At 44.0% G+C, this 13,162-nt stretch overlaps 1 protein-coding gene across 1 annotated transcript in view; it reads left to right on the plus strand.

The window, feature by feature from the left end:
• LOC115459576 (alpha-1,3-mannosyl-glycoprotein 4-beta-N-acetylglucosaminyltransferase B-like) overlaps positions 1–13,162 on the plus strand; it is a 317,839-nt gene that overhangs the window by 88,014 nt on the left and 216,663 nt on the right. Inside the window, exon 3 of the mRNA XM_030189387.1 lies at positions 10,746–10,889. Coding sequence (XP_030045247.1) covers positions 10,746–10,889 — 144 coding nt within the window. The remainder of the gene's footprint in view (positions 1–10,745; positions 10,890–13,162) is intronic.

The raw sequence follows: 13,162 nt of genomic DNA on the forward strand, positions 1-13,162 counted from the left end.
CCGCCCTGGCCCATGTTGGGCAGGGTGCTAGACCGGGTGGCAAAGCATCCCGGCAGGGTAATCCTGGTGGGTCCGGATTGGCCCGGACGTCCCTGGTATGCGGACTTGATCAGGCTCTCAGTCGACGATCCTCTGCGGCTGTCAGTGGAGCAGGGCCTGTTACATCAGGGTCCCGTGGTGATAGAGGATCCCTCCCCCTTTGGTCTTACGGCCTGGCTATTGAGCGGCAGCGTCTGAGGAAGAAGGGCTTCTCAGACAAGGTCATCGCCACTATGCTAAGAGCGAGGAAGCGCTCTACTTCTACTGCTTACGCCAGGGTTTGGCGTATCTTTGCAGCGTGGTGTGAAGCAGGCTCACTTTCTCCCTTCACTGCTCCAATTTCTTCAGTGTTGGCGTTCCTGCAAGAAGGTCTGGAGAAAGGCCTGTCGCTCAGTTCCCTTAAAGTCCAGGTAGCGGCTCTGACTTGCTTCAGGGGCCGCCTGAAGGGTGTTTCCCTGGCTTCTCAGCCAGATGTGGTGCACTTTCTCAAGGGAGTTAATCACCTGCGCCCTCCTCTGCACTCAGTGGTGCCTGCGTGGAATCTCAACCTGGTGCTAAGAGCATTGCAGAAGCCGCCTTTTGAACCCTTGTCAAGGGCATCTCTGAAAGACCTGACGTGGAAAGCAGTCTTTTTGGTGGCTATCACTTCAGCCAGAAGAGTTTCCGAGCTCCAGGCGCTCTCATGTCGAGAGCCTTTTCTGCAGTTCACTGAGGCAGGAGTGACTATTCGCACAGTGCCTTCCTTTCTGCCCAAGATTGTTTCTCGCTTCCATGTGAATCAGCAGCTCTGTCTCCCTTCCTTTCGTAGGGAGGACTACCCAGAGGAGTACTCTGCTCTTAAATATCTGGATGTGAGGCGAGTCATCATCAGATACTTGGAAGTGACCAATGATTTCCGGAAATCGGATCATCTGTTTGTCCTGTTTGCAGGTCCTCGTAAGGGTCTGCAGGCTGCTAAGCCTACAGTGGCAAGATGGGTCAAGGAAGCCATTGCAGCGGCTTATGTGGCCGCAAGGAAGGTGCCGCCTATCCAGCTGAAGGCTCACTCCACGAGAGCTCAGGCGGCCTCGATGGCAGAGGCCGGATCCGTCTCCTTGGAAGAGATATGCAAGGCGGCAACTTGGGCTTCGGCTCATACATTCTCCAAGCATTACCATTTGACGGTGGCTGCACGGGCGGAGGCCCGGTTTGGAGCTTCAGTGTTGAGGTCAGGGATTTCAATGTCCCGCCCTGGGTGAGTACTGCTTCGGTACATCCCACCAGTCTATGGATTGATCAGCTTGATGATATGGAAGGTAAAATTATGTATAATCATACCTGATAATTTTCTTTCCATTAATCATAGCTGATCAATCCATAGCCCCTCCCTGATATCTGTGCTGTTTTTATTCTGGTTGCATTTCAGGTTCAAGTTTAGTCTTCAGTTACTTCAGAAAGACTTCGTGTTCAAGTTTTTTCACTTGGATTCTTCAAGAGTTGAGACGAGTTTGTGTTACAGTGAGCTGCTGCATTCCTCTCCCCCCCCCGTTTTACGGGGCTGGATTGAGACATAAATTCTGCCGGCACTCCCTCCCGCTTCGTGCGGCTGTAGGGCAGCTTTGTACCCCTCCCGCTTCGGCGGTGTTAGGGTCAGTCAGCTCCTCCCGCGGTTGCGGTTGCAGGATAAGCCAGATCCCCCCGCATCGGCGGGTGTGGTGTCCCTCCCCCGCTCCGCGGGGATGAGCTGGACGGATTCCCCTCCCCCACTTGTGTGGGGATGAGCTGGGTTAATTCCCCTCCCCCGTTTCGGCGGTGGTGAGCTGGGCAGAGTGTCCCTTCGTGGGTGTAATTCTCTAAGTGCTGAGTCCTGCGGATGGAGCTTTGATATCGACATACTGAGGAGTTTCCGGCAGCACATGACCACATATAGGGAGGCAAAAGTTTGCTCTCTCTCTCCACCTGCTGGTAGATGGACACAACCCACCAGTCTATGGATTGATCAGCTATGATTAATGGAAAGAAAATTATCAGGTATGATTATACATAATTTTACCTTAGTGAAGACATATTTTCTCCGATTTATTTTAAATTTACTTCTTTATAGCTTCATTTGTGCCCCCTGGTACTAGTGTTTTAGGAAAGAATAAATAAGAGATTCATGTCTACCCGTTCTTCTCCACCCATTATTTTTATATCTCTGTCATATGTCCCCTCAGCTGTCTTTTCTTCAAGTTGAAGAGCCCTAGCCATTTCTTCCTTTCCTCATAGGGAAGTCATCCCATCCCCTTTATCATTTCCGTTGCCCTTCTCTGTACGTTTTCTAATTCCGCTATTTTTTTTTTTGAGACGCGGTGACTTGAATTGCACACGGTATTGAAGGTGCGGTCGCACCATGGAGCGATACAAAGGCATTATAATGCCCTTAGTTTTGTTTTCATTCGTTTCCTAATACCACCTAACATTCTGTTTGCTTTTTTTTGGTGCCGCTGTACACTAGCAGAGGGTTTCAATGTATCATCAACGATGACACCTAGATCCTTTTTCTGGTCAGCGATTCCTAATGTGGAACCTTGCATCATGTATCTATAGTTCGGGTTCCTCTTTCCCACATGCATCACTTTGTACTTGCTCACATTAAACATTATCTGCCATTTGGATGCCCAGTCTTGTAAGGTCCTCTTGCCATTTTTCATGATCGTCTTTCGATTTAACAACTTTGAATAACTTCATGTTGTCTGCAAATTTACATGCCTCAGTACTTATTCCTATATCTAGATCATTTATACATATGTTAAAAAGCAGCAGTCCTCGCACACACCTCTGTGGAACCCCACTGTCAACCCTTCTCCATTGAGAATACTGACCATTTAACCCTATTCTCTGTTTTCTATCTTTTAACCAGTTTTTAATCCACAATAGGACATTGCCTCCTATCCCACGACTTTCCATTTTCCTCTGGAGTCTTTCATGAGGTACTTTATCAAATGCCTTTTGAAAATCCAGATACATAATATTAACCGGCTCACGTTTATCCACTCGATCATGAGGTACCTTTATTCACTTTATCCACTCGAATCACTACTGTCATGAAACTCCTAGCCACCTGCCTGTGGCCACTTAGTGAGGCTCTATTCCCAGCACAGCTGAGGTCCGCCTGCACTTGGTGCTTGTGCTTTACACTAATATCCTGCTCCCACCGACTGGGTCACAACTGCCTCTGGGCGAGTCTTCCACTCCTGACTGCATTTGCCCGTCACCCTATGATCAGAGCTGGCAAGCACGTGTAACGCAGGGCAGGGTGCCATCATTTTGAAGGGGGCACTCACAGGACGGAGGGAGTGCTACTCCCTCCTTCTGCTTCAATAGGGCTTGGGAGACACTAGGCCACCAGGGCAGATGGAGGTTGTGCCACTCAGCCACTAGGGAAACTGTTTTTCATGGGGGGAGGGGGTCTGGGTGTCCACCTCACCCCCAGCCTCCTAGCCTCTTGTGTCTGGGGGTCGGTAGGGGGTCTGGAGGTCCACTGTACCTCCAGGTACTTTTATTACTCTGCTTCACAGGTCTGAGCTTTTTAAAAAAATATTTGACAGCCCAGATCTGTCAGACAACTTTTGTGGGAGGGCTGTGCCTTGGGCACATGCTCAGGCATAGTCCTCCCGCAGAAGTACCCCAATGATCAGAGCTGATAGCGCATCTAAATTTGCATGCTATTAGCTCTGATCATCAAGGCTTTATTTCCCCGTGCTGTTCTGGCACTAATTTTACAGCACTGTTGTGAACAGGTATTCAATGCTGACAAGTCAGAGAAACTGAAACAAATCTCTTGAACATGGAAGGTGTAATGGAGCAATTTGACAAATTGAAGAGTAGCAAATCGCCTGGACCAGATGGTATACACCTCAGAGTACTGACAGAATTGAAAATTGAACTTGCAGAACTATTGTTAGTAATATGTAATTTATCTTTAAAATCAAGCATGGTACTGGAATATTGGAGGGTGGCCAATGTAACACCGATTTTTAAAAAGTGTTCCAGAGATGATCAGAGAAATTATAGATCAGTGAGCGTGATGTCAGTGCTGGGCAAAATGGTAGCGATTATTATAAAGAAAACAATTACAGGGTATATACATAAGCATGGATTAATGAGACAAAGTCAACATGGATTTAGTGAAGGGAAATCTTGCCTCACCAATCTACTATATTGCTTTGAAGGGGTGAATAAGCATTTGGATAGAGGTGAGCCAGTGAATATTGTATATCTGGATTTTCAAAAGGCATTTGAGAAAATACCTCATGAAAGACTTCTGAAGAAATTAGAATGTTGTGGAATAGGAGGCAATGTCCCATTGTGGATTAAAACTGGTTAGAAGATAGAAACCAGGGAGTAGGGTTAAATGGTCAGTATTCTCAATGGAGTAGGGTAGATAGTGGGGTTCTCTTGATAGTCTGGAAATTCTGTCTGAGAATACAGACACTAGGGTCCGGGTTGAAAATGATTATGATTAATGTAACAATTAGGGGAGACAAACAGCTTAAAGCTAGATGATTCTGCTTACTGCAACTGCTGAATACTAGTGTACTGGACATTGAGCTAATGTTGAAATAACTTGAGATAGATGCTAGACATAACACATATTTCTAAGCTAGCAGAATGATAAAGAATTAGACCGTGTCCATGATCCCATTGCTTTTGGGAAACCATAGCTTTCTCAGCATTGTGACTTGATGTGAATTAGAAAGGTAAAATATAGGTCAGCTTGTTACTAATATCTTGGATGGACAACTGTCGACATATTCTGATATTACAACAAATTTTCCATGATTCTGCTGAACTTTCATAAGAAAGGTAGTGATTAGTGAGTAGTTATCCATATGATGCTGATAACATGTGATTCCTGAATCTAATGATGATGTGGCTTTGATTGCTTACCAAGAAAAGGAAGAGGGCTGAAGTGTATCCCTGAGCCAGCACTGTAGAATCACTTGCGGTTTAAGAGATTCAGGAGCTCGCTCTGCACTGGCCTTTGCTTTTATTTTTATATATATATAAGCTACGAGGATGGTATGGGATTTGCGTTCCAAAACGTATGAAGAGAGACTTGCTGACCTGAACATGTATACCCTGGAGGAAAGGAGGAACAGGGGCGATATGATACAGACGTTCAAATATTTGAAAGGTGTTAATCCGCAAACGAATCTTTTCCGGAGATGGGAAGGCGGTAGAACGAGAGGACATGAAATGAGATTGAAGGGGGGCAGACTCAGGAAAGATGTCAGGAAGTATTTCTTCACAGAGAGGGTGGTGGACGCTTGGAATGCCCTCCCGCGGGAGGTGGTGGAGATGAAAACGGTAACGGAGTTCAAACATGCGTGGGATATGCATAGAGGAATCCTGTGCAGAAGGAATGGATCCTCAGAAGCTTAGCTGAAATTGGGTGGTGGAGCAGTTGGGGGGAAGAGGGGGTGGTGGTTAGGAGGCAAGGATAGGGGAGGGCAGACTTATACGGTCTGTACCAGAGCCGGTGATGGGAGGCGGGACTGGTGGTTGGGAGGCGGGAAATACTGCTGGGCAGACTTATGCGGTCTGTGCCCTGAGAAAGACAGGTACAAATCAAGGTAAGGTATACACATGAGTTTATCTTGGGCAGACTGGATGGACCGTGCAGGTCTTTTTCTGCCGTCATCTACTATGTTACTATGTTACTATGTATTTCAATTTCACTTGACCTCTTTAGGGGAATTTAGGATAAAGAACTAATAGGTTCCTTGGTAGGGGAGGTCATATAAAGATCAGCCTAACCCTTCACACTTCCACTCTAGAGGTCTGTGCTGGGACAGCTGTTTTTAACCATATTTATAAATGAACTAGAGATGGGAATAATTAGTGAGGTAATTAAATTTGCTGATGATACAAAGCTATCCGAAGTTGTTAAATCGCAAGAGGATTGTGAAGAATTGCAAGAGGACTTTACAAGGCTGGGAGACTGGGCATCCAAAAGGCAGATGACTTTTGTGAGCAAGTGCAAAGTGATGCATGTGGGAAAGAGGAACCCAAGCCGTAGTTGTGTTGCAAGGTTCCACATTAGAACTCGCCACTCAGGAAAAGGATCTAGGTGTCATCACTGATGATACGTTTAAACCCTCTGCTCCAAAAAAGATATAGTGGAACTAGAAAAGGTACAGAGAAGGACAACAAAATTGATAAAGGGGATGGGACGACTATGAGGAAAGGCTGAAGCAACTGTGGCTCTTCAGCTTGGAGAAAAGATAGCTGAGGGGAGATATGATAGAGGTCTATAAAATGAGTGGAGTGGAACAGGTAGATGTGAATCATTTCTTTTCTCTTTCCAAAAATACTAGGACTAGGAGGCATGCAATGAAGCTACAAAGTAGTAAATTTAAAACGAGTTGGAGAAATGTTTTCTTCACTCAACATATAATTAAACTCTGGAATTCATTGCCAGAGAATGTGGTAAAGGCAGTTAGCTTAGCGGGGTTTAAAAAAGGTTAGAACGTCTTCCTAAAGGAAAAGTCCATAGACCATTATTAAAATGGACTTGGGGAGTATCCATTGCGTATTTGTGGGATAAGTAGCATAAAATATATTGTACTTTTTTGGGATCTTGCCAGGTATTTGTGACCTGGTTGGCCACTGTTGGAAACAGGATGCTGGACTTGATGGACCTTTGGTCTGGCCCAATATGGCAATACTTATGTATTTATATGTGCTTATGGTGGCTAAGAAAGCAAATAGAATGGTAGGAATTATTTCCAAAAATACTAGGACTAGGGTTCACACAATGAAGCTACTAAGTAGTAAATTTAAAATGAATTGGAGAAAATATTTCTTCACTCATTGAGTAATTAAACTCTGGAATTTGTTGCCAGAGAATGTGATAAAAGCAGTTAGGTTAGCAGGGTTTAAAAATGTTTGAATAATTTCCCAAAAGAAAAGTTCATAAACCATTATTAAGATGGGCTTTGGGAAATCCAGTTCTTGATGTGGCACAGTAGCCCTACACTATGATACCTCTTGCATACTTGACAGTTGGGATAGGCAGTAGTGTGTTAAACAAAACAGAGAGAGAGCAATGATTACTTCCCAGCTACACTTTTCATGAACAACATCTCCATTCAGGTATTTTCCCGTTGACTGAAATATGAGCCCTCGTATCAGCCACATTGAGAGAGGCCTGTAGTCTGTTGATGTTGGTGGAGGTGTACTTTGTACTTATGAAGGCCTGAACCAAGCAGTTTCAGTGCTGCTAAGTATCTAATATCTAAGAATTAATGTACAGATGATAAGTGGAAATTTCTCTTTTTTCTGTAAATTACAATGATATTAAGCAGGCCAGGTGGAGCAAGTACCCCCACCTCTTCCCCACACCTTCCTCTGACCAAGCAAGTGAAAGACAATGAGCTCCTGCCATTTGCTGTCCATTTGCTGTTTACATGAGTGTGTTTATTAGCCTTTGAGAGACTTTTAGGATGTAGATCAAAGGAAGTTCCAGGTGAAGGGGGCAGGGGGGCTGACAGAGGAGAGAGAGAGAAATCCTGTAGTCAGGACTGGATAAGAAAATATTATTGCGGGGGGGGGGGGGGGAGTTGTTGTAGGAGGTGGAAGGCCTCCAATTATTTAATGTACAGAAATTAATGTCTCATATGTTGGACAGAGAGAAATGAAGGTTTCTTTCCTTCTAATCATGAGAAGCTTGCTGGAATGGCAATTACACTATAAGCCCTGATTGCCCACAATTTCTCCCATTGAATATGGTCAGGAGACAGAATTCTTTCCCATGCCCTTGGAAGTAAGGCTACTATCCAGGAGAGAATTACCCTTTTTTTTTACAACCATGAACCAGGTAACACCTTATTTCCTTCTCTGCCTAGAACAATTCAAACACTATCTCCCTGATCCCTGGAGTCAATAGCAATAGTTCTATTGACAAGAGAAACCTAACACCTCTATAACAACTCTATAAGGAAGCCGTAATTAACTTTTGTCTCCTCTTTCAGAATAGGGGAAATACTAATTAAAGGTTCTGAGAAAATGTATTCTTGTGTGAGAAAGGCTGAATAGATGAATAGAAGAGGTCCAAAACATTTGGACAACAGACCAAATGCATCTTCAAAAGGAAATATAAACAGATGCTATATATTTCTTTATTGTCAGGAGATCCTGCCTGACTGTAAGATGCTAATTAAGGAGGTGAGGAAACCCTCCCTCCTTCTTGTGCTCCATGTATTGAAAGGGAAAAGAAATCCTATATAATATTTCTCTGCCAGATAGGAGATTGGGCAGTGTACATCTCTTTTGGCTCCCAAGCCAGGGAGTTTGAAAGAATATCCTGCTCCCACTTTCCATTGTAATTTCCATTTCTATATATGTTCTCATTTCTGTCATATTCTAGACTATTTCTATGACTATTTCTTATTATTTATCCTAAATATCTGGATAAAAAAATAAACCTGTGTTTTCCCCCAAAGGAAGCTTATCTTGGCTCTCTTTTCTGTGTTTTTGTTTTAAAGGCTTTAATCCACCTGTCAGTTTCTTAAGGTATAGTTGAGAGGGTTTGTCTGCGTAGTATTGCTGGCCTGATTGGACTCCGCCGGCCGCAAGAACAGACGCAAACAAGTCCTTTACATTTTTTTTTGTTATTTACTGTGATTTTCCAGTTTGCTTGTGAGTCAATCTTGGTAGGACCATTACTCCTGGTGCTGTCTTAGTGGTCTTCAACTTTTTCCATTTTTAGACTGTTTCACAGTGGATGACTGGAGCCTCAAAAGTTTAGAAATGGTCTTGTAACCCTGTCCAGATACGCATCACCTGCTTTCAGAAAATGTTTCTAGGGTCACACATTTAATACATTAGTAAAGCAATTAACACGATAAATGTTTATTGCTCATTAAAAAATGTTAATGCACATTAACTGCAGGTCTCTTCCTCACCCACAACCATCCAGTATTACAAAAAACTGGGGCTCACCTGAACTGCAGTGACCGGCTGCCGGTTTGTCCCTACTGCTGTGGGAAGAGGCAGCTACTGGCCAAGTAGGGGAAGAAGAGTTCTGCACCTGTGACCCGGAAGTGACTGAGGAGGTACGAGCCCGCTGCACTTCCGGATCGGCACAAGGCAGGAGATGCTGTGGGCAGCAGCACTGGGGCTCACAAGAGATGGCTTGCGCTCTCATGCTGCATCTACCTTCCCCTCTTGGTTCTCTGACCTTGCCTTTAACACTGAAGGCAAGGCTGCTTCTCTCATCCACCCGAGCCCTCTCTCTATGTAGTGTCCCTTCTCTTCTGCCAGAACTCCTTGTTTCTGGGAGGGAGGCTATAGATAGAGGTTTGGGCGAATGAGAGAAGCAGCCTGCCTTCATTGTTAAAGGCAAGGTCAGAGGACCGAGAGGGGCAGGTAGGAGCAGCTACAGTAGGGGTGGGGAAGAGTGAGAGATGCTAGAGTACAGGCAAAGGGGGAAGGGAGATGCAGCCAGGCAGAAATGCCAGGCCCTGGTGGAGATTTTGCCCATGGAGGGAAGGGGAGGTTGTGCCCACAGAGGGAAGGCTAGCGGAAGGAGGGGGAGAGGGGAGATGAGATTGTGCCCATGGAGGGGAGATGGAAACTAGATAGATTGCATGGAAGAAAATGGAAGAAAGCAGAACATGAAAGATGGATATATGACAGGAAGTGAAGAAGAAAGGAGGAGAGAAAAGAAATAATGAATTCACAGGATGCCCTAGAAACAGAGTTCAGAGCACAGGCAGCGGGAAGCAGAACCAGAAGCAGTGAACAATTGATTAGAAAAATAAAATTACCAGACAACAAAGGTAAAAAAAATATATTTTTTTTTTCCGTTTAGTAATTGAAATATGTCAGTTTTGAGAATTTACATCTGTTGTGTATATTTTATGCTATACAGGAGGAAGTGTGAGGGGGACAGTATGCGATCATGTGATTAAAAATTTTAATCGGTGTGCAGCCCTAATTTTTTTATGATTATGGTATGATGAGGTCCCACTAACTTAGGGTGAAGACCAAACTCTCTATCTTTTGGTCCTTTATATAGGACAGGATTCCCAAATTTGGTAATACAGATTTAGATCCACATTACCCAATTATGTTTGTACCTTGTCCTTATTAGCCATTTATTTGTTCAGTGGAAGTTAAGAGTTCTCTTACTATTTCAAACAGTAAGTTCCTAATGTAAAGCCTGTTTTAAATGCAGAAAAGAACTTATGTAAAATTGTGTGACCATATATGTGCATGAAAAGTGTATATATCCCTTTATGCATTCAATATGTAGGTGTTCCCAGAGGCATACTTTGGGCTAGGCTGGGAGGAGTGGAGGTGGAAGTACTTACTTGTATTTTATAAAATGTTTACACACATGTAGAGTACATACACAAATTGACATTTTCAGAGAAGTTATAAATTTGTGCTGTTGAGACTGAATCTGTGAGCTTGTTTTATAAAGGGACATATAAAGTCAATATTGGTGCCTAAAACAAGCTTACAATAAATGCCTTTTTGGGCTTCACAGGTGTCCTATTAAAAATATTATTGCCATTGTTTCTACTTTGTATATTATTGTGGTTCAGGAAACATGGAATTGTTTACTTTTATTATATAAGAAGGCTACTTTCAGTTGTAGTACTGAATAAGGCTTATGTACAAGTGCTGCAGAATTAAGTACCTTTCTGTTTTTTGTAAATCTGGTTTTATTTTAGAAGAGGACGTAAAGTGGAAACCACTCAATCTTAGCAGCAGACTATCTTTACCATTGTTAAATCTCTACTTTTACCTGCCTCATCTGTTGGAGCAAGAAGACAGCCTGCAGCCAAATATCATTTTTACTCAAGGAAGAACGGGGGGTAAGAATGAGAGATTTATGTAATTTTGTTGATTTGCGGTCATAAATGAAAGAAACCTGTGAAATTCTGGATGCAAGTTCAGTCATTGCATTGCACGCTGGGAAGCAGGAGGCCCGAAGTCAGTTCTTCTGTTGGTCAGGGCAATAGTGTGTGAAGAAAGTAGAGATAATTCCCCCTGTTTGCCATTCCTTGCTAGCATATGAGCCTGAAAGGAAATAGCTTTTAGTTTTTTTTTTTCTTTCAGTTTGTTTAAAAAAAAACCAGAAAAAACCTTTTTCCCATATTTTCTTAGTTTTCTTTTTTGACCCGCTTTAAGTTTCCTTTCTTTTAATTTTCAACAATTTTTATTGAGGATTTAACAAAACAAACAGTCATCGCATTTAACATATCAAAACATAGTTATCATCTATCTGAGTACGAATGAGATATTAAAGTGCATCAACCATTATTTTTGATCTTTTCCGTCCAACCCTCCCTCTCATTACTTTAATCCTTTTGTTGAGATCCCCCATTGATTACACAATCTCATTCATTCCGGTGCTAACAACTATTATGATCCCAACAGTATAAGATGATTAAACAACCTTTCTCCAACTTTATTATTTTAACCTTCAATGTCCCCCCGTTTCTTCCCTCCCCTAACCCTCCCACTCTCCTTCCCCTATCTCCCCCTCCCCTTCCCCCCCAGGAACCTGAATATCAAAATGAAGCTGCACTCTAGAGGGAACTCATCCTTCATTCAAAAGTAGGCTACGTCCTCTTAGATTTAGTATTTGTAGGTAAGGACCCCAGATCGCCAAAAAAGTCATTCTCCTCCTCTGCGAAAGCCTTGCCTCCCTGGCCTCCCAGGATACCAACAAGTGCAACTGGTTCCTCCAGTGCCAGTATGCTGGCGGGTCCTTTACCGTCCAATACTGTAGGACACATTTCCTTGTTAACAGACGCATCTTGCGGAACATCAGGGTTTCAAAGCGGTTTTTGCCTCTAAAGGTTCCTGGTATATCCAAAATTAACTGCTCTACCGTTCCCAAGATAGGAACCCCTAATTGTCTCCCCCCCAAACCTTGGATTTGAGTCCAGAATCTCCTCAGCGCTGGACAACTCCAGAACATGTGTAGCAACGTTCCCGGACTCCTCCCGCACTTAAGGCACTCCGGGCCCTGAATCCCTCCCATATGCGCTAATTGAGAAGAAGGCACATACCCCCTGTTAATACGTCGATATGAACATTCTCTCAATCGCGCATCCGAGGTTAACAAAGGCACTCTTGCTATTGATTTGGCTATGTCCCACCTCTCCACTGATGTGCCCAGTTCTCTTTCCCAAGCTCTCTTCAGGGGACTATAATCTCTAGGGGGTAGCCATTTCGTTAATGCTTTATAGAGCAGTGAAATAGTAACTGCACCCCCAACTGTTTCCCCAGGGGGTTCCCTGGTAATGAGGCAACGTAATGTCGCACTTGCTGTATAGTGAATCTAGATCCCCAGGAATCTCCAACCTTACCCATCAAGTTCTGAAATGAGAGGGGCTGCCCGTCCCCATCCGCCAGGTGCGCCAGCCGTGTGATCCCTCGTTCAGCCCACTGATTAAATTGAGACACTGATAATCCAGGTGAAAATTCAGAATTCCCACATATGGTAAGCTAATCTGTTGCAGTCGGGTCTCCCCCATAGTGTCTAACAACCACCTTCCACAGCTCTCGTAACGGCCGCAATAATACATTTGTACTATGACTCCCCGGAAGTTGTCGAGTTTTATGGTGTAATAACGAAAAACATTGAAAAGGCGCATAGCACGCAGCCTCCAAATTTGTGGGGGTGTATGTCTGAGTATCTAAACACCAGTCTCCCATATGGCGCAACTGGCACGCCTGGTTATATAACGCAAGATCTGGTATGCCTATCCCCCCCCCCCCCCCCCGCCTCCAACCACCCACTAAGTTTGAGAACCGAATTCTAGGCTGCTTACCCCTCCAACAAAACTTTGACACTAATTTATAAAACCTAGTTATGTCTTTCTTTCGCACCCAGAGGGGCGCTATCTGTAGCACATATAGCCGTTTAGGAAATAGTATCATCTTGACTAAATTCACTCTACCCAACAATGAGAGTGGTACCTGTTGTCAACCATGGAGCATGTTTCGAGTCTCCTCCAGCAGCCGGGTGACATTAAGGTCATGCAGCTGATGGGTGTTCATCGACAGTAGCATTCCTAGATATTTAAAACAATTAGCTGCTCGTCTCAGAGGAAATTCACCCCTCCACCTCCTCCAA

This window comes from Microcaecilia unicolor, unplaced genomic scaffold, assembly GCF_901765095.1.
Source record: "Microcaecilia unicolor unplaced genomic scaffold, aMicUni1.1, whole genome shotgun sequence".
Classification (NCBI taxonomy): Eukaryota; Metazoa; Chordata; class Amphibia; order Gymnophiona; family Siphonopidae; genus Microcaecilia; species Microcaecilia unicolor.